Source organism: Erpetoichthys calabaricus, chromosome 3 (genome assembly GCF_900747795.2).
Source record: "Erpetoichthys calabaricus chromosome 3, fErpCal1.3, whole genome shotgun sequence".
Taxonomy (NCBI): domain Eukaryota; kingdom Metazoa; phylum Chordata; class Cladistia; order Polypteriformes; family Polypteridae; genus Erpetoichthys; species Erpetoichthys calabaricus.
The window spans coordinates 19975802-19997895 of record NC_041396.2 but is presented as its reverse complement, the minus strand read 5'-3'; the positions used below and the strand labels follow the sequence as shown (position 1 = coordinate 19997895).

At 40.9% G+C, this 22094-nt stretch overlaps 1 protein-coding gene across 2 annotated transcripts in view; it reads left to right on the top strand.

Moving 5' to 3' along the window:
- Positions 1 to 20527, top strand: part of LOC114647663 (bile acid receptor-like) — a 103809-nt gene extending 83282 nt beyond the window's left edge. The window contains exons 8-10 of one of the 2 annotated variants that reach the window (XM_051924442.1): positions 525 to 653; positions 4960 to 5073; positions 14148 to 20527. In XM_051924442.1, the coding sequence (XP_051780402.1) occupies positions 525 to 653; positions 4960 to 5073; positions 14148 to 14386 (482 nt within the window). In that variant the 3' untranslated portion in view covers positions 14387 to 20527. Of the gene's footprint in view, positions 1 to 524; positions 1156 to 1587; positions 2544 to 4959; positions 5074 to 14147 lie in introns of those variants that run through there. The other variant, XR_007934376.1, reaches the window with a different exon arrangement.
- The last annotated feature ends 1567 nt before the right edge of the window (positions 20528 to 22094 follow it).

Here is a 22094-nt window from a genome sequence, read left to right as displayed (position 1 = left end):
GTCTCCATCGATCCAGTCTCAATGTACTAATTCCCTTCATCATTTTAAACACGTCAGTCAGGTCTCCTCTTAATCTTTTTGCTTTAAACTGTAAAGGCTCAGCTCTTTTAATCTTTCCTCATAACTCATCCTCTGTAGTCCTCTAATCAGCCCTGCCGCTCTTCTCTGGACCTTTTCTTGTGCTGATATGTCCTTTTTGTAGTCTGGAGACTAAAACTGCACCAAGTAGTCCAGATGAGGCCTCACCAGTGTATTATAAAGGTTGAGCAGAACCTCCTTGGACTTGTACTCCATGGTTAAAGTTTAAATATTCTCCTACAGCTTGTTCATGTTTATATGTTCTGGCACTTGATGTTACCCCAATTGGATCCATACCCTCGCTGGTAATACTTTGATGCCACTTAAGTATACAGTAGCATGGTGGTGTTGTGTTCTCTATTGAAAGGTGCTATACTAAAAAGGAGAGAGGTGGGGGTGCTATAATTACCTATACTCAAAGCTGACCTCATCCCTGTCCTTTGCAGGCTTCAATCTGCTAGATCATGAAGACCAGCTAGCCCTGCTGAGAGGTTCAACTCAAGAGGCAGCCTTCCTGTATTCAGCCCAAATGTACAACCCACAGTCAGGCGAGTTGCTGTCAAGGGAAGGAAAAGGTACGCATGGTGCAAGCCTTCCACACTACACAGGCTTCCATTTCTCTTCATGTAAAAATTGTCTACTATGAAAGGCAAAGAAAAGCCAAGCTAAATGACACCTTTTATTGGCTAACTAAAAAGATTACAATATGCAAGCTTTTGTGGCAACTCAGGCCCCTTCTTCAGGCAAGATGTAACTACCTTGTGGTAGTTTTTTAATCCGTGTTCTCAGGTTTTATTATTTTCAAATGTGGCATTGTTAGTTTTGTTTACTTCCGGTCAACACTATTTTGTTTTGCAGTAGCCATTTTGCTTTGCCGTTTACCATGGAGAGCGGTCCCGGAAGTTACATGTACTACATCATCTATGCAGTGGCACTAAAGATCAGTGTGACAGAACCATAATTATCTTAGCTTGATGGTTTCTCCTAAAAGCAACTTTGCACATTGCTTTAAGTATCGCCTTTATTGACTTCTTGGCTCCCAAGTTATTGCTTTCGGTTTTCAAGTATGCTTCTTGGGTATGTAGAAGAAGAGTGTTCTCCTCGGCACCTTGTGCCCTGTGTATTTGGTAACTACGTTTCATAACAGTGCTCTTTCAGTAAAAAGAAAGCTTGATTTATGAACTAACAAAAAATATGTTACCCAATGCTTTACTTCCTCAAAGTACATGGCTCAGGAATGAAGAAAGATCATAAGATTGCAGGGCATACATGCAAGGTGCCTGTCCTATTTTCAGTTTTAGGGGAACTTAGATAATGTCTGGCCCAGATATATTGCTAAACTTGTAATTTTGATGATAAAGATGTTTTTCTGTCTAAATCAAAAGGCAAAGGGGTATTTAAGCTCCCCCTAGCCATTGTTCAGGGTTCAAATGAAGAGCTGTGACTGTGACTCCGTGTGTAATAAAAACTTTATTTTGCCTGCTTTCAGTCTGAGTATTTTGTCCACAGGTATGATGTGTGATACCTTGTCTGTTTAAACAACTCCTCCCCTCAAATTTGGCTGCATCCATGTACTACCTTAACACTTGGTTTGCCCCAAAGTCATTTTTGGGTGTGACCACTATGTTCACAACTCACCATGGCATCACGTTTCTTTCCAAGTATAGATAGATAGATAGATAGATAGATAGATAGATAGATAGATAGATAGATAGATAGATAGATAGATAGATAGATAGATAGATAGATAGATAGATATGAAAGGCACTATATAATAGATAGATAGATAGATAGATAGATAGATAGATAGATATGAAAGGCACTATATAATAGATAGATAGATAGATAGATAGATAGATAGATAGATAGATAGATAGATAGATAGATAGATAGATAGATAGACATGAAAGGCACTATATAATAGATAGATAGATATGAAAGGCACTATATAATAGATAGATAGATAGATAGATAGATATGAAAGGCACTATATAATAGATAGATAGATAGATAGATAGATAGATATGAAAGGCACTATATAATAGATAGATAGATATGAAAGGCACTATATAATAGATAGATAGATAGATAGATATGAAAGGCACTATATAATAGATAGATAGATATGAAAGGCACTATATAATAATAGATAGATAGATAGATAGATAGATAGATAGATAGATAGATAGATAGATAGATAGATAGATAGATAGATAGATATGAAAGGCACTATATAATAGATAGATAGATAGATAGATAGATAGATAGATAGATAGATAGATAGATAGATAGATAGATATGAAAGGCACTATATAATAGATAGATAGATAGATAGATAGATAGATAGATAGATAGATAGATAGATAGATAGATAGATAGATAGATAGATAGATAGATAGATACTTTATTAATCCCCAAGGGGAAATTCACATACTCCAGCAGCATACTGATAAAAACAATATTAATAAATAGGGTGATATTCAATTTTCCAGCATCTCTTGGTTAATATTGGCACTACAAACATTATATACCTTATTCGTGACAGCTAGCTTCTTTTCAAAGTGTCAGGTTTTTAAGTTTTGACCTTTCCTCATTCTTGACTTTTTAATAATAATAATAATTATTAATATTATTATTTACATTTATATAGCATCTTTCTCACTACTCAAAACACTTTAGTGAGTGGGGAGCCACTTCAGCCACCAGTAATGTGTAGCATCCACCTGGTTGATGTGATGGCAGCCATTTTTGTTCCAGCATGCTCAGCACACATTAGCTGTTAGGTAATGTTAGCTGTTAGGTCCTCACGCTGATGTCAGGTTCTTTTGATTATGACCTTTATTCATTCTTGACATCATCCCTATAACTACTGGTGCACCAATCTTCTTTTATTCCTCTTCTTATATGACCATCTCCAGGTCACTTTTCTACTGCCAGCTCACACTATCTACTGTATGTCCCATAACAATAACTCAGTGTACAGCACCCTGTGACTGTTAGGTTGATGATTTTTGAATGACAACTGGATAGAGAGACTCTAAGATTAATTACTGACTGTTGGACTCTAGTTGGACATTGGAAAGCTGGGCTCCTTAAAGGGTGAAAGGACTAGACAGTAGTGGTTTGACAACAACAACACTGTACATTTAATGATTGGAGTTTTTAACAGTTGAAGTGAGTAAAGCTTTAGATGTTCTCCCTCTGTTTTTGTGGGTTTATATAGAGGAATCCCAAAACACAAACAATTGTAACATACAATACAATACAATACAACTTATTTTTGTATAGCCCAAAATCACAAGAAGTGCCAAAATGGGCTTTAACAGGCCCTGCCTCTTGACAGCCCCCCAGCCTTGACTCTCTAAGAAGACAAGGAAAGACTCCCAAAAAAAAAAACTTTGTAGGGAAAAAATGGAAGAAACCTTGGGAAAGGCAGTGCAAAGAGAGACCCCTTTCCAGGTAGGTTGGGCGTGCCGTGGGTGTCAAAAAGAAAGGGGTCAATACAATACAATACAATACACAGAACAGAACAAATCCTCAATACGGTATAAATTAAAAAATTTTAGAAGTATGTAGCAGAATTTAACAGTAGATGATATCACATAATATGATTTGGATTTGTTTAGAGTCCTGGAGACCTCATCCATCAAGCTGCCTCCCCCTATTGGCCATTCCACTGCAGAAACAGTGTTGGGCCAGCCAATCTGATGAAAGGACTCCTCTTTCTCATGATTCCTGTGATCCTCCATCAGGGATGACTTTACCTTAGGCAGGCAAAACAACTTGGCAGGTGGGCCGTGGCAGCAAGTGCCACATTTGAGTACCGAGAAAAGAAACAGAATAGGTGAGGGTTAGTATCCAATTATAACGATTAAGTTACTTATGTTTAAGTGCTAATGACTGACAACAGAGATGCTGTCTGTACAGTTAATCAGCAGCTCTAGTCAGAATATGCTAAACTGAAGTAGTGAGTCTTCAGCCAGGATTTAAAAGCTGAGACAGAAGGGGCATCTCTTATAGTAGCAGGCAGACCATTCCACAGTTTAGGGGCCCTAACATCAAACATGATGAAGTAAATATGTAAATGGGTGCACAGTTTGAGCAGTTCTACCCACAGTTGCTCACACAAGGCCAATTTAGAGCCAACAATGAACTTAACCTGAATGTGGTGTAAGAAATCAAACAAGAGATCATAAAGGTTTGGGGTTTGTGGCCCCGTATACTGTAAAGTAAAATTTTCAGGTCAGTGTTACAAAATACAACAGACAAAAAAAATGGTGGGTAGACGGACATTTTATAAGGGGGGGCCGGAAGTGAACTAAAGCGATGCTGGGAAAGTCGTGGTGATGGCTGGGAAGATGATGTCATCATGAGGGGACTAGAGGTTAAAAAGGGACCCGGAAATGACTGGTTTTCCTAGGCGTCCGGGAGAAGTTACGGCAGTGGTGCTTCGTTCTTTCTGCGGAAATAAAGAAAGAGAGGTTAGTACCTCGTCGTTGTCCCCTGGCATGACTTGTCGCGGTGCGGGTCGGGTCCTTAAGCTGCTCCCTATGCGCTCGTGTGTGACAGTGGGAGGAAACCAAATTACAAGGAGAAGAAATTCTCACAAACACATCGAAAACATGCAAACTCCAAACCCACAACAACCAAGCTGGGATCTGAATCTAGAATTGTGTGAATGTGAGGAAGCCTCACGGACTAATGGAGGGATCCCAATCTAATTTATTCAACAGTACTGTATGATCTCTCTATCATTACCAATTTCAATGTGGGTGGACGGTGCATCTGATGAATACAGTTTAAAAGTACGGCTACGGCTCTGCTGGGGCCTTCATGCCAGAATGTGTCCTTATCTAGCAATAGTATGTTTGTCTTCCACAGGTTCACGAGAAGACCTTGTTGTCTCCATCTATAATTTCTACAGGAGTATGGCTGATCTGAACATAACGGAGCAGGAGTATGCGCTCCTCTTGGCCATCACCGTATTTTTCTCAGGTGAGTCAGGCTTGTCAGGATTTACCTTCACAAAGATTAGGAAAGCTTGCTGTATCCAGCGGGGGCGCATGCTCGATGGGAAATGTGTTGTTTTCAAACTGCAGACACACTTTAGGCAAAAATGTATCTTTCCTAGTAACTGTGGCACCGATGATATCATATTTGATATTGAATGTGCACATGAAAAGTTTGGTATTGCATCTCTCTGTTATAATAAAAAAATCCTTGGATGAGACGAGACTTTTTCAAAGAGATACTTTCAAGTCCTACGAGACGAGACTTTGTGCCAAAAGATTTAACCACGCCCGGGGCCGGAAATAAAAGACAAAGAGCAGATGACAAAGTAGAACGTCATAAAGAGGTTCAAAAACGTTGGTGCGATGCACATGCAGAGCAGGTTAGAGATAATGAAAGTACTAAAATTCGAAAGTCTCAAAAAAAATGATAGTAAAGATCTCACAATTTCCACAAACAAACGGAAATTATTGCTCTGTGAAATACCGGAACAGCGAAAAGAGATCGAATATATTGTTCGGATTTAAATTTTAAGTCGGAGACTTGTAGATCGTCTAATTCGTGTTGCCATCAGGGAAAAGTAGTGTTTCTTCCCAATGAAGAGGCGTATCCGCAAGAATTAAAAGATTTGCTGCTTGGTGAAAGTGAAATCCACATACGCGAGTGACAGAGACGTGAAGTGGCTGGCGCGTAGTGCAGCCCGGGGGGATTGGTGAGCGAAGCGAGCAGGGGACAAAATAAAACAAATGAGACAAAAGTCTGATTGCCATATAAGTTGATAACCAGAATGTTGACAAAATACCTTAGACTTCTACTAGATTTCTACTATAAGAGTCACATTTTCGATTCCCATACTGATATTCCCCACAATCCACTACCATTACTGCTGTTGGATTATTTCATTTCCTCTTCAAATGCAGCGGGTCCAGTAGTTGAGCTCTTTAAAACAAAGGCATCAGGGGTGTCGCTAGCTTCAGTACTTATTAGGGGCTTACCTGCCCCTCGCTGATGAAGCCATTACCTCATCATAATAGATGGAATGAAAAAGGGGGGGGGGGGGGGATCACTCGTGAAGTTTTGGTATTAAACAAACAAGGGCTGGGCTCCCACAGATCAGGGGCTAGAAGCATATGTTCTTTAGACTTAAAGGGGTCCCGATTGATCAGGAGCTAAGTGCTTAAGATCATGTCCCCCCAACAATGCTACTAGTAAGGAGTAATTCACCAGCATCAACCATCAATGAATTTATTGGAAGAGATGGAAAAGCATTCGGACATATTCAAATTGTCCTGTACCGAATTTTACCTACTGTATCAGACTTAGTCAGTCTAATGCTGATGACGTACTGTATATATTTGCGGATATGTTCTCCCGCAGATAAGTCGATATTTTATAATGTCGGTTGTATAAGTCGGATGCAGAAAACTCACGCTATTGGTCCAAGGGATTGTGATATGCTATCACCCACCTGAGAGAGTAACCACAGAGTAACCACGGAGCACACAGCCTTTTCTTTTCTATGTGTGTGTGGCAATGCGCTGTATCAGCGTGTGCTCCTAACCTCTTTCTCTCTCTCTCTCTTTATTGTGCCCACACGGTAATACCCGCACTATTCTGAAGCAACGTTTGCACTGATTTGTGTTTTTTGTATCTCACACCCTCGTACACCTTTATCGTAAGAGCATCCCTTATCTACAACGGAGCGTTCGATCAGAAGAAAATATGAAGCTGGTTTTAAATTAAACGTCGTTGAAGTAGCGAAAGAAATTGGGAACTGCGCTGCTGCAACAAAATTCAATGTGTCTGAGAAACTGATCCGAGATTGGAGAAGGCAAGAAGATGTAAAAAAAAAAAAAAATTGTCACATTTTTGGGTGTATAAGTTGGGGTCTGATTTTATGATCGATTTTTCGGGTTTCAAGACCCGACTTATACGTGAGTATACAGTGCATCCAGAAAGTATTCACAGCGCATCACTTTTTCCACCTTTTGTTATGTTACAGCCTCATTCCCAAATGGATTTTTTCCTCAGAATTCTACACACAACACCCCATAATAACAACATGAAAAAAAGTTTACTTGAGGTTTTTGCAAATTTATTAAAAATAAAAAAACTGAGAAATCCCATGTACATAAGTATTCACAGCCTTTGCTCAATACTTTGTCGATGCACCTTTAGCAGCAATTCCAGCCTCAAGTCTTTTTGAATATGATGCCACAAGCTTGGCACACCTATCCTTGGCCAGTTTGGCCCATTCCTCTTTGCAGCACCTCTCAAGCTCCATCAGGTTGGATGGGAAGCGTCGGTGCACAGCCATTTTAAGATCTCTCCAGAGATGTTCAATCGGATTCAAGTCTGGGCTCTGGCTGGGCCACTCAAGGACATTCACAGAGTTGTCCTGAAGCCACTCCTTTGATATCTTGGCTGTGTGCTTAGGGTCGTTGTCCTGCTGAAAGATGAACCGTCGCCCCAGTCTGAGGTCAAGAGCGCTCTGGCGCAGGTTTTCATCCAGGATGTCTCTGTACATTGCTGCAGTCATCTTTCTCTTTATCCTGTCTAATCTCCCAGTTCCTGACGCTGAAAAACATCCCCACAGCATGATGCTGCCACCACCATGCTTCACTGTAGGGATGGTGCCTGGTTTCCTCCAAACGTGACGCCTGGCATTCACACCAAAGAGTTCAATCTTTGTCTCATCAGACCAGAGAATTTTCTTTCTCATGGCCTGAGAGTCCTTCAGGTGCTTTTTGGCAAACTCCAGATGGGCTGCCATGTGCCTTTTACTAAGGAGTGGCTTCCGTCTGACCACTCTACCATACAGGCCTGATTGGTGGATTGCTGCAGAGATGGTTGTCCTTCTGGAAGGTTCTCCTCTCTCCACAGAGGACCTCTGGAGCTCTGACAGAGTGACCATTGGGTTCTTGGTCACCTCCCTGACTAAGGCCCTTCTCCCCCGATCGCTCAGTTTAGATGGCCGGCCAGCTCTAGGAAGAGTCCTGGTGGTTTCGAACTTCTTCCACTTACGGATGATGGAGGCCACTGTGCTCATTGGGACCTTCAAAGCAGCTGAAATTTTTCTGTAACCTTCCCCAGATTTGTGCCTCGAGACAATCCTGTCTCGGAGGTCTACAGACAATTCCTTTGACTTCATGCTTGGTTTGTGCTCTGACATGAACTGTCAACTGTGGGACCTTATATAGACAGGTGTGTGCCTTTCCAAATCATGTCCAGTCAACTGAATTTACCACAGGTGGACTCCAATGAAGCTGCAGAAACATCTCAAGGATGATCAGGGGAAACAGGATGCACCTGAGCTCAATTTTGAGCTTCATGGCAAAGGCTGTGAATACTTATGTACATGTGCTTTCTCAATTTTTTTATTTTTAATAAATTTGCAAAAACCTCAAGTAAACTTTTTTCACGTTGTCATTATGGGGTGTTGTGTGTAGAATTCTGAGGAAAAAAATGAATTGAATCCATTTTGGAATAAGGCTGTAACATAACAAAATGTGGAAAAAGTGATGAGCTGTGAATACTTTCCGGATGCACTGTATATAATGTATGCTTGACATATGGAATAAATTATTAATATATATATATATATATATATATATATATATATATATATTTTAAATTCTTCTTAAAGCATCTTGTGCAGATACAAAATGATAAAAAGACAAAAATAATTGACATCCAGTCTTTTATGTAGCACAGTTGATGAATAAATAACAAATACAGAGAAAAAATAAGTATTAGATACTAATAACAATAATAGGGCACACATAGTGCTTAGTATTATTAGTTCATGGGTCCACTATCCTGGGGCTGAGTCTCGTATTTCATCATTATCTGTATAGAATGAGATTTTTCTCAGCCACTTATGTGTGTGGTTTCTTCCAAGTGCTTACTTAACAGGCACCTCTAAAACTGGCCACAGTGCATTATGGGACGGGTGTGAGTGGTGTCTACTGGTAGACTGGTGCCATTCAGGACTGTTTCTTCCACAACCCTGAATTGGATTAGGCCAGTTCGATATAAACTCTGTCATAGAACCGCGTATCCAAGGTTGACACATTCCATATCCCATCATTCATGCATAATACCAAACCCTACAGTGGTGTGAAAAACTATTTGCCCCCTTCCTGATTTCTTATTCTTTTGCATGTTTGTCACACAAAATGTTTCTGATCATCAAACACATTTAACCATTAGTCAAATATAACACAAGTAAACACAAAATGCAGTTTTTAAATGATGGTTTTTATTATTTAGGGAGAAAAAAAATCCAAACCTACATGGCCCTGTGTGAAAAAGTAATTGCCCCCTTGTTAAAAAATAACCTAACTGTGGTGTATCACACCTGAGTGCAATTTCCGTAGCCACCCCCAGGCCTGATTACTGCCACACCTGTTTCAATCAAGAAATCACTTAAATAGGAGCTGCCTGACACAGAGAAGTAGACCAAAAGCACCTCAAAAGCTAGACATCATGCCAAGATCCAAAGAAATTCAGGAACAAATGAGAACAGAAGTAATTGAGATCTATCAGTCTGGTAAAGGTTATAAAGCCATTTCTAAAGCTTTGGGACTCCAGCAAACCACAGTGAGAGCCATTATCCACAAATGGCAAAAACATGGAACAGTGGTGAACCTTCCCAGGAGTGGCCGGCCGACCAAAATTACCCCAAGAGCGCAGAGACGACTCATCTGAGAGGTCACAAAAGACCCCAGGACAACGTCTAAAGAACTGCAGGCCTCACTTGCCTCAATTAAGGTCAGTGTTCACGACTCCACCATAAGAAAGAGACTGGGCAAAAACGGCCTGCATGGCAGATTTCCAAGACACAAACCACTGTTAAGCAAAAAGAACATTAGGGCTCGTCTCAATTTTGCTAAGAAACATCTCAATGATTGCCAAGACTTTTGGGAAAATACCTTGTGGACTGATGAGTCAAAAGTTGAACATTTTGGAAGGCAAATGTCCCGTTACATCTGGCGTAAAAGGAACACAGCATTTCAGAAAAAGAACATCATACCAACAGTAAAATATGGTGGTGGTAGTGTGATGGTCTGGGGTTGTTTTGCTGCTTCAGGACCTGGAAGGCTTGCTGTGATAGATGGAACCATGAATTCTACTGTCTACCAAAAAATCCTGAAGGAGAATGTCCGGCCATCTGTTCGTCAACTCAAGCTGAAGCGATCTTGGGTGCTGCAACAGGACAATGACCCAAAACACACCAGCAAATCCACCTCTGAATGGCTGAAGAAAAACAAAATGAAGACTTTGGAGTGGCCTAGTCAAAGTCCTGACCTGAATCCAATTGAGATGCTATGGCATGACCTTAAAAAGGCGGTTCATGCTAGAAAACCCTCAAATAAAGCTGAATTACAACAATTTTGCAAAGATGAGTGGGCCAAAATTCCTCCAGAGCGCTGTAAAAGACTCATTGCAAGTTATCGCAAATGCTTGATTGCAGTTATTGCTGCTAAGGGTGGCCCAACCAGTTATTAGGTTCAGGGGGCAATTACTTTTTCACACAGGGCCATGTAGGTTTGGATTTTTTTTTCTCCCTAAATAATAAAAACCACCATTTACAAACTGCATTTTGTGTTTACTTGTGTTATATTTGACTAATGGTTAAATGTGTTTGATGATCAGAAACATTTTGTGTGACAAACATGCAAAAGAATAAGAAATCAGGAAGGGGGCAAATAGTTTTTCACACCACTGTATATATACAGCCAATCCGTGGGGGTTACGTTTCTCAAAAACCCTGCACAGATATTGAAGAAGTGTTGATCCAATGGGATGCCGGCTCGGTTGGGAGGACTGGCTTGCATCAGACAGATGCGATGGTCCTGTGCTCTCGCCCTTTGAGGCTTGGGAATAATCCTTCCACAGATTGACCTATGCAAAACTTCTTACAACTTTTACTTCCTTTATAGTCAAATTTAATCTACAAGTCTGTGACGTAAAGTTTAAATCTGAACAATATATTTGATCTTTTTTCTCTGTTCTGTTATTTCACAGAGTAATAATTTACATTTGTTTGCGCTAATGTGATCTTTACTATCCTTTTTCAGAGACTTTCGAATTTTCGTGCTTCCATTATCTCTAACCTGCTCTGCATGTGTACAGCACCAACGTTTTTGAATTCTTTATGACGTTCTACTTTGTCATCTACTTTGTCTTTTATTTCCGGTCCCGGGCGTGGTTAAATCTTTGGCATGAAGACTCGTCACTCGGGACGTGAAAGTGTCTCTCTGAGGCAATCACGTCTCGTCTCCTTCCAAGATTTTGGTTTACAATAGAGAGATACTTTGAAACAGTGGATAGCTAAAACCAAGGATGGAAGATTGAGAGAGAGTGGGAGAAACATTGTAATTAGAAATTAAAGAGTGAAAAAATGCAAAATTCAGAAACAAAAAACAAAGAATCCAAAAAGCCAGAGAAGGTGAGGAACACTTGTAGTAAGACTCAAAAGGTGGGCTGCTGCATGGAGAAAATAAGCAATGCCTCAGCAACATTCCTCAGGCCCAAGCAGCCTTTTTTATCAGACCTCAAAACTGTACTGACTCAGCAGAAGACAATAAAGATTTTAAATGGACAGCAAAGGTAGATAAGATGTCATCCAGAAAACAGGCCAGGGTCATACCAGAAAAGACAGATGATCAAATGACAAGTTTTGATTTGCGCAAATAAATTGGCACCGCAAGCGAACTATGCTACTTAGCGCAATGAAAGAAGTCGCAAAATCAACCGCAGTGTTCAAGCAAATTATAGAAAAAACCCCGACCTAAATCCGTTAAGTAATTCTCTCGTGAAAAGTGGACAGATAAGCAGGCAGACACAGGAAGTCCCAAAACACATACGTTTATCTATCTATACTAATAAAAGGCAAAGCCCTCACTGACTCACTCATCACTAATTCTCCAATTTCCCGTGTAGGTAGAAGGCTGAAATTTGGCAGGTTCATTTCTTACAGGTTACTTACAAAAGTTAAGCAGGTTTCATTTCGAAATTCTACGCATAACGGTCATAACAGTCGACAACGTCCTCCATGTTAAACTTTCTTATTTATGGCCCCATCTTCATGAAATTTGGTAGGCGGCTTTCCCGCACTAACCGAAACCGATGTACGTACTTATTTCATTGGTATGATGCCACTGTCGGCCACCATATTGAACTTTACAACAGTCTTTGTTAGTTATGGGCCCATCTTCAAGACATTTGGTATGCGGGTTCCCAACGCTAACTGAATCCTACTTACGTACATATATACGTCCATAGCCTGCAGCTCGATCGCCGTGTGAGGTGGCGTTGGGTCCCCCATCCCCACGCCTCCCATGTAGTTGGCTGCCTGCCTATATAAGGCCGTCCATCGCTCCGGTCTCTTCATTCCCTTCCTTGCTTCGCCACGGTATTCATGTCTACCTGCTGATAACTGCAGTCTTTTTATTTAATCCACGGCTTCTCCGCTGTTTTATTGTTCGTTTATTACGATTATAGTTAGTGTGTAGGTATTTTAGACTTAGTTTACATTGTTCAGGTACCCATTTCCTTTATCGTTCCAACCGTACCCCCATTAACATATCTATCGAGGTGATCACCATCGATCAAACAACTGTCACTTACCGAGTGGTTTCCATGCCCGGAGATGGCGACTGCCTTTTCCATTCTCTGTGTTACATATTGCACGGCCATATCAGGCTCACTCTTGATATCCGGAGGAACATTGTGTCTTATGTATTGAATGACTGGGACAGGTTCAAGGTGTGGACTGGTGACGGTACAGGAGATAATTATACTACGCAGGAGCGCTAGAAGAGTTAAATGCTTAAGCCCTTCACCTGTGGTTCTGCATGTGAGTTGATGGCTGCTGCTGAATTGTTCGGTTGTCGCTTTCAAGTGTACCGAAATAGCCAAATATTTTACACCTTTGGACAACCGCCAATGCCTCTTAAACATCTTAGATTCACAGGTGATGATTTCAGTAGTGGACACTTTGATGTTTATGAATGTTTAAACGCTCAAAAGCTGGATGCTAAGTTATCGATAAAACCAATTTCAATTCAAACGCCTCCAATTTCCAGTAAGGCTCTGCTTTGCAATGACAATTAATAAGTCTCAGGGACAGACCCTACAAAAGGTTGGCATTGATTTGAGGCAAGATTGCTTTTCACATGGCCAACTGTACGTTGCATGCTCAAGAGTAAGCTCAGTGCACAGCTTGGTCATATTACAACCGGAGGGCCGAACTGACAACGTGGTATACAAAGAGATCCTTAACAAATAATTATTGGTATATTTTCTCTCAGTTTAAAAAGGTTTACTTTTCTTCTTAATAAAAATTTTAAAGCAGTACTTCGCTGCTGTGAAGTGCGGGTATTTTGCTAGTTTTTAATAAAAGTCCGCACACAACACAGTGCCTTGCACCAAACACCTTGTGTCAGTCCCTTTCTCCTCAAGTCTCTGGACTGCTTCTGCCACCTTTCCACCTCTCCTCCCGAGCATTGCTGCCTTCCTCCCAACTCCAGATCACTCACTCGAGGGAGGTGGCCCCTTTTATAATCACCCAGACATGCTCCAGGTGCTCTCCGATGAACTTCCAGCGGCACTTCCTGGTGTGACGGAAGTGCCTCATAAGCACCCGGGAGCACTCCGAGTGTCCCTGGAATTCCTTCCCCCCAGCACTTCTGCCACACCTGGGCTTCCAGGGCTCCACAACTGTCCGGGTCCCCCTGGCGGTGGCCCTCCTGTGGTCCAGTGGGGGTATGGTCCCTCTCCCGGACTTTCCAGGCGTCCCGGCCAGGCATGAGTCCTGGCCGTCGGACACAATATATATATATATATATATATATAGATGAATCCTGCCCAAACTAGGAGACTAGTGCACAACAAAATTGCATCTTTTGCCTTTTCTTCACTGTGGCCATTGCCTGGTTATTTTGGCCTTCCACCTTGGATTTCTGGGAGTCAGTCTTTTTGAACAAACTGAGGTTACTTTGGAACTACTTTTTCTTTCTCTCTCTTTCTCCATATTTCAATAATTTCTGCAGATCGCCCTTTCCTGAAGAACCGGGAGCAGGTGGAGAAGCTGCAAGAACCCTTTCTGGAGCTGCTCTACAAGTTCTCAAAACTCCATCACCTGGAGGATCCACAGCATTTTGCTCGGCTCCTGGGACGACTGACTGAACTCCGTAGCCTCAACCACAATCATGCCGGGGTTCTCACTGCACTTCGACACAGGGATCGAAACCTCTCATCTCTTCTCCGTGATTCCTGGGACCTGCAGTGACTGGACACAGGAGAACAAACCCCTCAAAGAATGTAAAATCAAGCGGCAGGATGGGAAAGCTGGGCAAAGGTACAATTACAAAAGTGATGTTGACCAAAGAGATGCCTTGCTGTGATGACTACAAGCCTTCACTTAACATGATTGACATATGCCAACCATAAACTTTATCAGATGAGCATAAATGACAGGCCACATCGTCTTTGAAGGCAAAGCTCTAAATACCCTGTGAGTGTACTGTTGGGGAGATCCCTTGATGTCATCTGGTTTTATGTTGAACAAACACAACATAGGGATCCAAGTAATGAAAAAAGCCTTGTGTGCTTAGGACCAAGAACATAAGAGGAAACAGACAAGATAACAGCATACTGTCCCTGGTTATGTTGTTGAGGTGGACACCCTTCTAACAAATATTTCAGTTCCAATATTTGCTGGCACAACAGCCAGATGAACTGAATGGCCTCCTCTCTTTTGTCATTTATGGACATTCTTAGTGTCTCAGCTTGACAATGTCAAACCCAAATATGGATGTAGACCGGAAAGGTGGCAGCAAGCTTATGAAACAAGGTAGATGGTGTAGTATAATCAGTCAATAAGTCTGTCCTCCATTTATGTAGTGCCTTCCATAGCAAACACTTGTTAAAAATAGATCACAACACACAGAAATAACCCATAGGAGTGCCAAAGACAATAGAAAAATCCAGCTAGCTATCCAGCTGTCCATTTACTTAACCTGTGTAGTCCAGTAGGGCATAATAGAGAACTGCAGTCTATACGACCAGCATCAGACACAATACAGGAACCAAACGGAGATGGGACACCACGGAAAGAGTTCAGTTTTTGAATTTTAATGAATTTGTAAATCTTTCTGCAAACATATTTTCAATTTGTCATTATAGGATATTGAGAGTAGATCGATCGGCAATATATACAGTATGCAAAAATACTGACAGATTTCAGCTGGTTTCTTGGCTTTCCATACCTTTCTGCACTTCCTTTTCTTCATGTGTTCAATACTTATTCCATGTCATCCACTTTATTAGACATAATTTATGGACTTATTTGTTTTGATTTTTTGTATGTGTGGATTACTTGGGTCGTTACCATCATCTGTTGAAAATTTCATATGAGTAGCCCCATTAGAAATATATTTACTGTGAAAAACGATGCGTTCAATACTTATTTTCTCTGCTGTATATATATATTTATGCACACACACGCTCACACACACCCACACACACTAAGGTCAAAAGGTTTAGAACACCTCAGTTTCTCCTGTTTTTCTTCAAATTGGATCAGTTGACCCTGTGTTCGGATTCAGCGGGTTGGAAAATGGATGGATGGATGAAATGCAATAAATGATCTAAAATGGTGGAAAGGTAAGCAGCAAACTGCCAGAGGTTTACATTTAAAGTTTAGGTTAGCAAAAACTGAAAAAGGAGAAAATTTCAGAATATTACAAATGGGCATTCTTCTGGGAACAACTAATAGGTTACAACCTACTAATATTCTGCAGCAATAGATAGATAGATAGATAGATAGATAGATAGATAGATAGATAGATAGATAGATAGATAGATAGATAGATAGATAGATAGATAGATAGATAGATAGATAGATAGATAGATAGATAGATAGATAGATAGATAGATAGATACTTTATTAATCCCAAGGGGAAATTCACATACTCCAGCAGCAGCATACTGATAAAAAACAATATTAAATTAAAGAGTGATAACAATGCAGGTATAACAGACAATAACTTTGTATAATGTTAACGTTTACCCCCCCGTGTGGAATTGAAGAGTCACATAGTGTGGGGAAGGAATGATCTTCTCAGTCTGTCAGTGGAGCAGGACGGTGACAGCAGTCTGTCGCTGAAGCTGCTCTTCTGTCTGGAGATGGTCCTGTTTAGTGGATGCAGTAGATTCTCCATGATTGACAGGAGTCTGCTCAGCGCCCGTCGCTCTGCCATGGATGTCAAACTGTTTGGCTCCTTGCCTACAATAGAGTCTGCCTTCCTCACCAGTTTGTCCAGGCGTGAGGCGTCCCTCTTCTTTATGCTGCCTGAGCAGCATCCCTGCCTGGACCGGAGAAAGCACAGTCCCCTGCGGTGCTCCTGTGTTGCTGACCACAATGTCAATTAAAGTAAATGAAGCATTGCTTCATTGAACAATTTGCACAGGTGTCCAAACTTCTGTTGATTATTTAAAAACCCTTTGCTTGTCTTTAAGCAGAGCTGGAGCCGACTGTGTTACTACACCCTCTTAAGTACTACTTGGATAATATTCCAGTGATAATGGCAAGTAAATGGCAATTAACAAACGAAATGAGACAGAGTGTTATTACCTTTAGAAGTGCAGGCCTTTCATTTAGAGAAACTGCAAAAAAAAAAAGACAATGTGTTAGTGAATACTTTGGTGTCCTTAACAATCCAAAGGCAACTGGAAACTGGAAGAAACTCTCATAGGAAGAGATCTGGCAGACCCAAAGTCATAACCAATTCAAAAGACAAGTTTTTCTGAGGGTCACCAGCTTGTGTGATTACAGGTACCTCACAGCACATGAGCTTCAACAGTGCAGGACGAAAAAAGCAAGTGTCAGTTTACACTGTGAAGAGGAGAGTTTCTGATGCAGATTTAGCAGGGCAAGTGGCAGAAAGGAAACCATTCCTTAAAGGACAAAACAGGGCCTTGAAATACCAGCTGTGGACTACTGCAGGCTGGAAGAAAGTCTTATGGAGTGATGAATCAAAATCTGAAATCTTGGGTTCATCACACAGGGTGTTTGCATGTCGCCAAGCTGGTGAAAGGATGGCTCCTCAATGTGTGACACCAACTGTCAAACATGGAGGAGGAAGTGTGAAGGTCTGGGGTTCTTTTGCTGGAAGCAGAGTTGGTGACTTGCACAGAGTGGCTGGCATTCTGAATCAAAAGGGCTACCACAATTTGGCTGTTATATCAGCAAAAGGTGAAGGCCACTTTGACGAATCAAAAATCTGAATAAAATTTTGTACACTTAGTGATTGCTTGACATATTTTTTATTTTCCATTGTTTATTTGTTCTATGCCTTGAGTTCATGAAACATTACGACATTAAACTGTGTGCATTTCCATAAAAACAAAAAAACTGAGGTGTTCTAAAACTTTGATAGGTAGTGTAAATTATATATATATATATGTTACGGCCAAAACTAGAAATCGGCCAAAGCGGGAAGTGTCTGGCCAAATTGGGAAATGGCCAATGTCGCTGTAAATTGACCAGCCAATGTCCAATCTTTTCCTCGATTTCGGGATTTGGCCAGCCAGTTTGCAAAATAGCATGGGACAATCAGCCAAAGTCGGAAGAAAAAAGGCATGAGCAGCGATTTGTTGCACACTTAGTAGTGCAATTGCATCGGGTGTAGCCTTGGCGGCTGTTGTTCAGAAAGTAGATGCCACTTGGTTGTTTGTTTCACAATAATTAAGATTAGGTATATAAATAGGTTTCACATTTCTGTTATCATTTTAGCCCTAAAATAGTGACTTAACATCAGGGACCTATTTTATTGACGTTAAGGTTAGTGTTTGGGCGAGGGGAAGGCCGTCTCAAGTGGCGTCCGCTTTCTGAACAAGACCTGCCTTGAGCAGTTTCTCGTGCAGAATGGAAAACTCACTTCTGAATCTGCATCTGAAATTTTTAAGCATCCTCGCACCTTGACCAGACAGTCTTACATCAGCACATCGAATTATGGCTAGGGAGTTCTCGCCACTTCGTGAAATGGCCGGGCCAAAGTAGCATATACACTGGTCATTTCTAGTAATTTGGACTTTGGCCACACCTCACAGAAAAAATGAGAAATGGCCGGCCAACTCGGGAACTGGCTGAACTTCGGATTCCATAATGACAACGTGAAAAAAGCTTACTTGAGATTTTTGCAAATTTATTAAAAATAAAAAAATTGAGAAATCACATGTATATAAGTATTCACAGCTTTTGCCATGAAGCTCAAAATTGAGCTCAGGTGCATCCTGTTTCCCCTGATCATCCTTGAGATGTTTCTGCAGCATCATTGGAGTCCACCTGTGGTAAATTCAGTTGGTTGGACATGATTTGGAAAGGCACACACCTGTCTATATAAGGTCCCACAGTTGACAGTTTATGTCAGAGCACAAACCAAGCATGTTTGCCAAAAGGCACCTGAAGGACTCTCAGACCATGAGAAAGAAAATACTCTGGTCTGATGAGACAAAGATTGAACTCTTTGGTGTAAATGCCAGGCGTCACGTTTGGAGGAAACCAGGCACCGGTCATCACCAGGCCAATACCATCCCTACCGTGAAGCATGGTGGTGGCAGCATCATGCTGTGGGGATGTTTTTCAGCGGCAGGGACTGGGAGACTAGTCAGGATAAAGGGAAAGATGACTGCAGCAATGTACAGAGACATCCTGGATGAAAACCTGCTCCAGAGCGCTCTTGACCTCAGACTAGGGCGACGGTTCATCTTTCAGCAGGACAACGACCCTAAGCACACAGCCAAGATATCAAAGGAATGGCTTCAGGACAACTCTGTGAATGTCCTTGAGTGGCCCAGCCAGAGCCCAGACTTGAATCTGATTGAACATCTCTGGAGAGATCTTAAAATGGCTGTGCACCGACGCTTCCCATCCAACCTGATGGAGCTTGACAGGTGCTGCAAAGAGGAATGGGCGAAACTGGCCAAGGATAGGGGGGCCAAGCTTTGTGGCATCATATTCAACAAGACTTGAGGCTGGAATTGCTGCCAAAGGTGCATCGACAAAGTATTGAGCAAAGGCTGTGAATACTTATGTACATGGGATTTCTCAGTTTTTTTATTTTTAATAAATTTGCAAAAACCTCAAGTAAACCTTTTTCACGTTGCCATTATGGGGTGTTGTGTGTAGAATTCTGAGGAAAAAAATGAATTTAATCCATTTTGGAATAAGGCTGTAACATAACAAAATGTGGAAAAAGTGATGCGCTGTGAATACTTTCCGGATGCACTGTATATATTATATATTTTATATATATATCTCTATTATAAAACCAAATCTTGAAAAGAGACAAGATGTGATTGTCTCAGAGACACTTTCACGTCCCGCGAGACGAGTCTTCGTGCCAAGTGATGTAACCACGCCCAGGGCCGGAAGCCCCGCGAGACACAGCTCGGCAGTTATACGTTGTGTTGTCACGATGTAATTCCAAACACAAAATCAAAATTCAATTGATGAAAAGGTAAAAGCGAAAAGAGATCAAATATATAGAAATAGGTGATATGACAGAAGTGTGCCGCGTGAAATGCAGATCACGCGGCATGGCAGCAGCAGCAAGCCAGCAGCTGATCGAGCAAAGAGGAGGTAAAAAAAAATGACTGTGTGTTTCCCATTATATCACCACTTAAGAGGGGGTGTCGGAGGAGCCCTCCACAATGTGAGTGGCAGAGACGCAAAGTAATTGGCAGGTGGGGGGTGTGGGCGACCAAAGCGAGCAGAGGGCAAAGTACATATATATATATATAAATATATATATATAAATAAAACGTACCCCAACTCGCTGATATTCCTTACTCCTGAACTGAGCTTTTTGATCTAATTTCAAGAACAGGAGCTACTAAATACTTCTAAATCCAACTAAGAACAGTTTTTATGGAAAAGGGCAGGAGTTTGCCTTGAGAAAACTGGAGTATGCCAATTGACATAATGAAGAAGAAAGTAAACTGGCCAAACAGAAAACTGCCACATTTGCACATTCGCAGAGGGAGTTACAAGACATATCTTAGATATGTGCTATGGGGGGACAGCACTCTGTTTTAGGTGTAACTAAGCATTATTGGGGTAGGGGTATTAGGAATGTGCGAAATGAAAAAAAAATTAAATTTGGTTATGGACACAATGTGCTGTGGAAGTATTCAAGCCCAACTACAATCCAAATGGACAGCCACTGAAGCTCAAAGATCAATAAGTGATCAATCCAGATTAATGAGGCTTAGTTAAACACAAATAGTATCAGGAAATGGACAGCTGCTAGTTGAAATTTATTGAGACTCAAAAATAAGGTGCTAACCTGCAGATTTTGTACAGAATAGCAACAAATTGTATGATGCATTATCTTTTTTCTTTTCCAATAAAGTTTACTCGAGATTACCTCCAGTGTTTTGGTCTCTTTTTCTTTTCTAGACATTCACATATAATGTGCAAAGCACCTATTGTGATAGCCTCCGTCCGCCTGTCTGTCCGCCTGAAGCAAGTCAACCACCCGTGGACCTATTTTGTTGAAATGTGACATGCTTATTCTTCAAAGAAATGTGTGCTGTTCAGTTTTAAAATTTCAAAATCTCCCATTGAAAATCACTGGTGAATTTGCTCGTCTATTTTAAAATGAAGAAATGCTCTACTTAGAATTAATTTACTTTTTCAATTTTAACTTGGCAGCAGTTACAGCAACTAGTATATTTTGTATGTTTTGATGGTTTTCACCTCTATAGCTACTACTGACTGCAAACAGGAACCCCAGCACAAGTTAATGAAACACCAGCGGACTGCATGAGCATGGCCGGATTAAGGTGGGTGCTATTGATGCTGCAGCATTAGGCCCAGTCCTGAAATAGGCCCAGATGAAAACAGACGAGAATTTTCCAGAAGCTGAACAGTTTTCCTTTGCTATATTAACCTCAAAATAATTCTTAGAATGAAATTTGGAGACCGGCTTTCGGACGCCTAGACATAGCGTTACATATTATACAATTACTATTGTTTTTTGCGCTGTGACATAACTATAACATCATTGTGTTTATTGTTAACCGAAGATTTCAAGTTGATGCTATCAATTTTATGTTAAACAGTTAGTAATTATTGTTCAGTAAGTGCCACGTAGTAAATTTTTCACCTTGAAAGTTAGTTGTACAGTAAAAATCGATGGCTATTTAAATGGTTATCTGTAAAGGTAAAACTAAAAGCCGACCCGCAGGCCCGGCATGGATGTTTAGAATTTTTTAAATCCTTGACAGGATTCTGGTCTATTATGAAATTTAAATCGTGGACAAATTTTTACCCTCAAGAGCCTGAACTGAGTCACTTTGACCCAATGTCTCTGCAAATTCATTTTTTCTTACTCTGTTTCGTAAGAGTATTGTGAAATTTAGTGTATTTCATTGTCAGGTTTCCTGCATTAAGTGCACTTTTCAGACAATTGCTATTGAATGTTGATGTTACATAGTTTGATGTTAATCTCGAGTTGTTACGATACTACGTCATTGATCTAATTATTATTATTCATGTTCAATAAAGGCTGGCTGGTTGCGTCACAAGCAATTTAGGCTTCTTGGTCGGTCTGAGTGCGCATGTATGGTGAGTGTCGAATGCACATGCACCAATGCCGAGAAAAAATAGGCCTTTTTTGCGCTGCAGCATCAGGCCCAATTTCGTCTTAATCCGGCCCTGTGCATGAGTGGGTAGGAAGTCACTGTCATTGGATGATTATGCACATGCAGGACGATGACTGAGCGTGTGAGGCTTAAACGCAAACAGAAGAGAACAAATGCATCAACACTTCAGTCCTCCCGATTCTTTAACTCATAGCAGGTAAGTTAAAAGATCTTTCTAACCATTAAAGCAAAAAATGAAGGCAAGGAAAATACATCATTATCTATCTCTCTTTCTCTCTCTCTACAGTATATTATATATATATATATATATATATATATATATATAT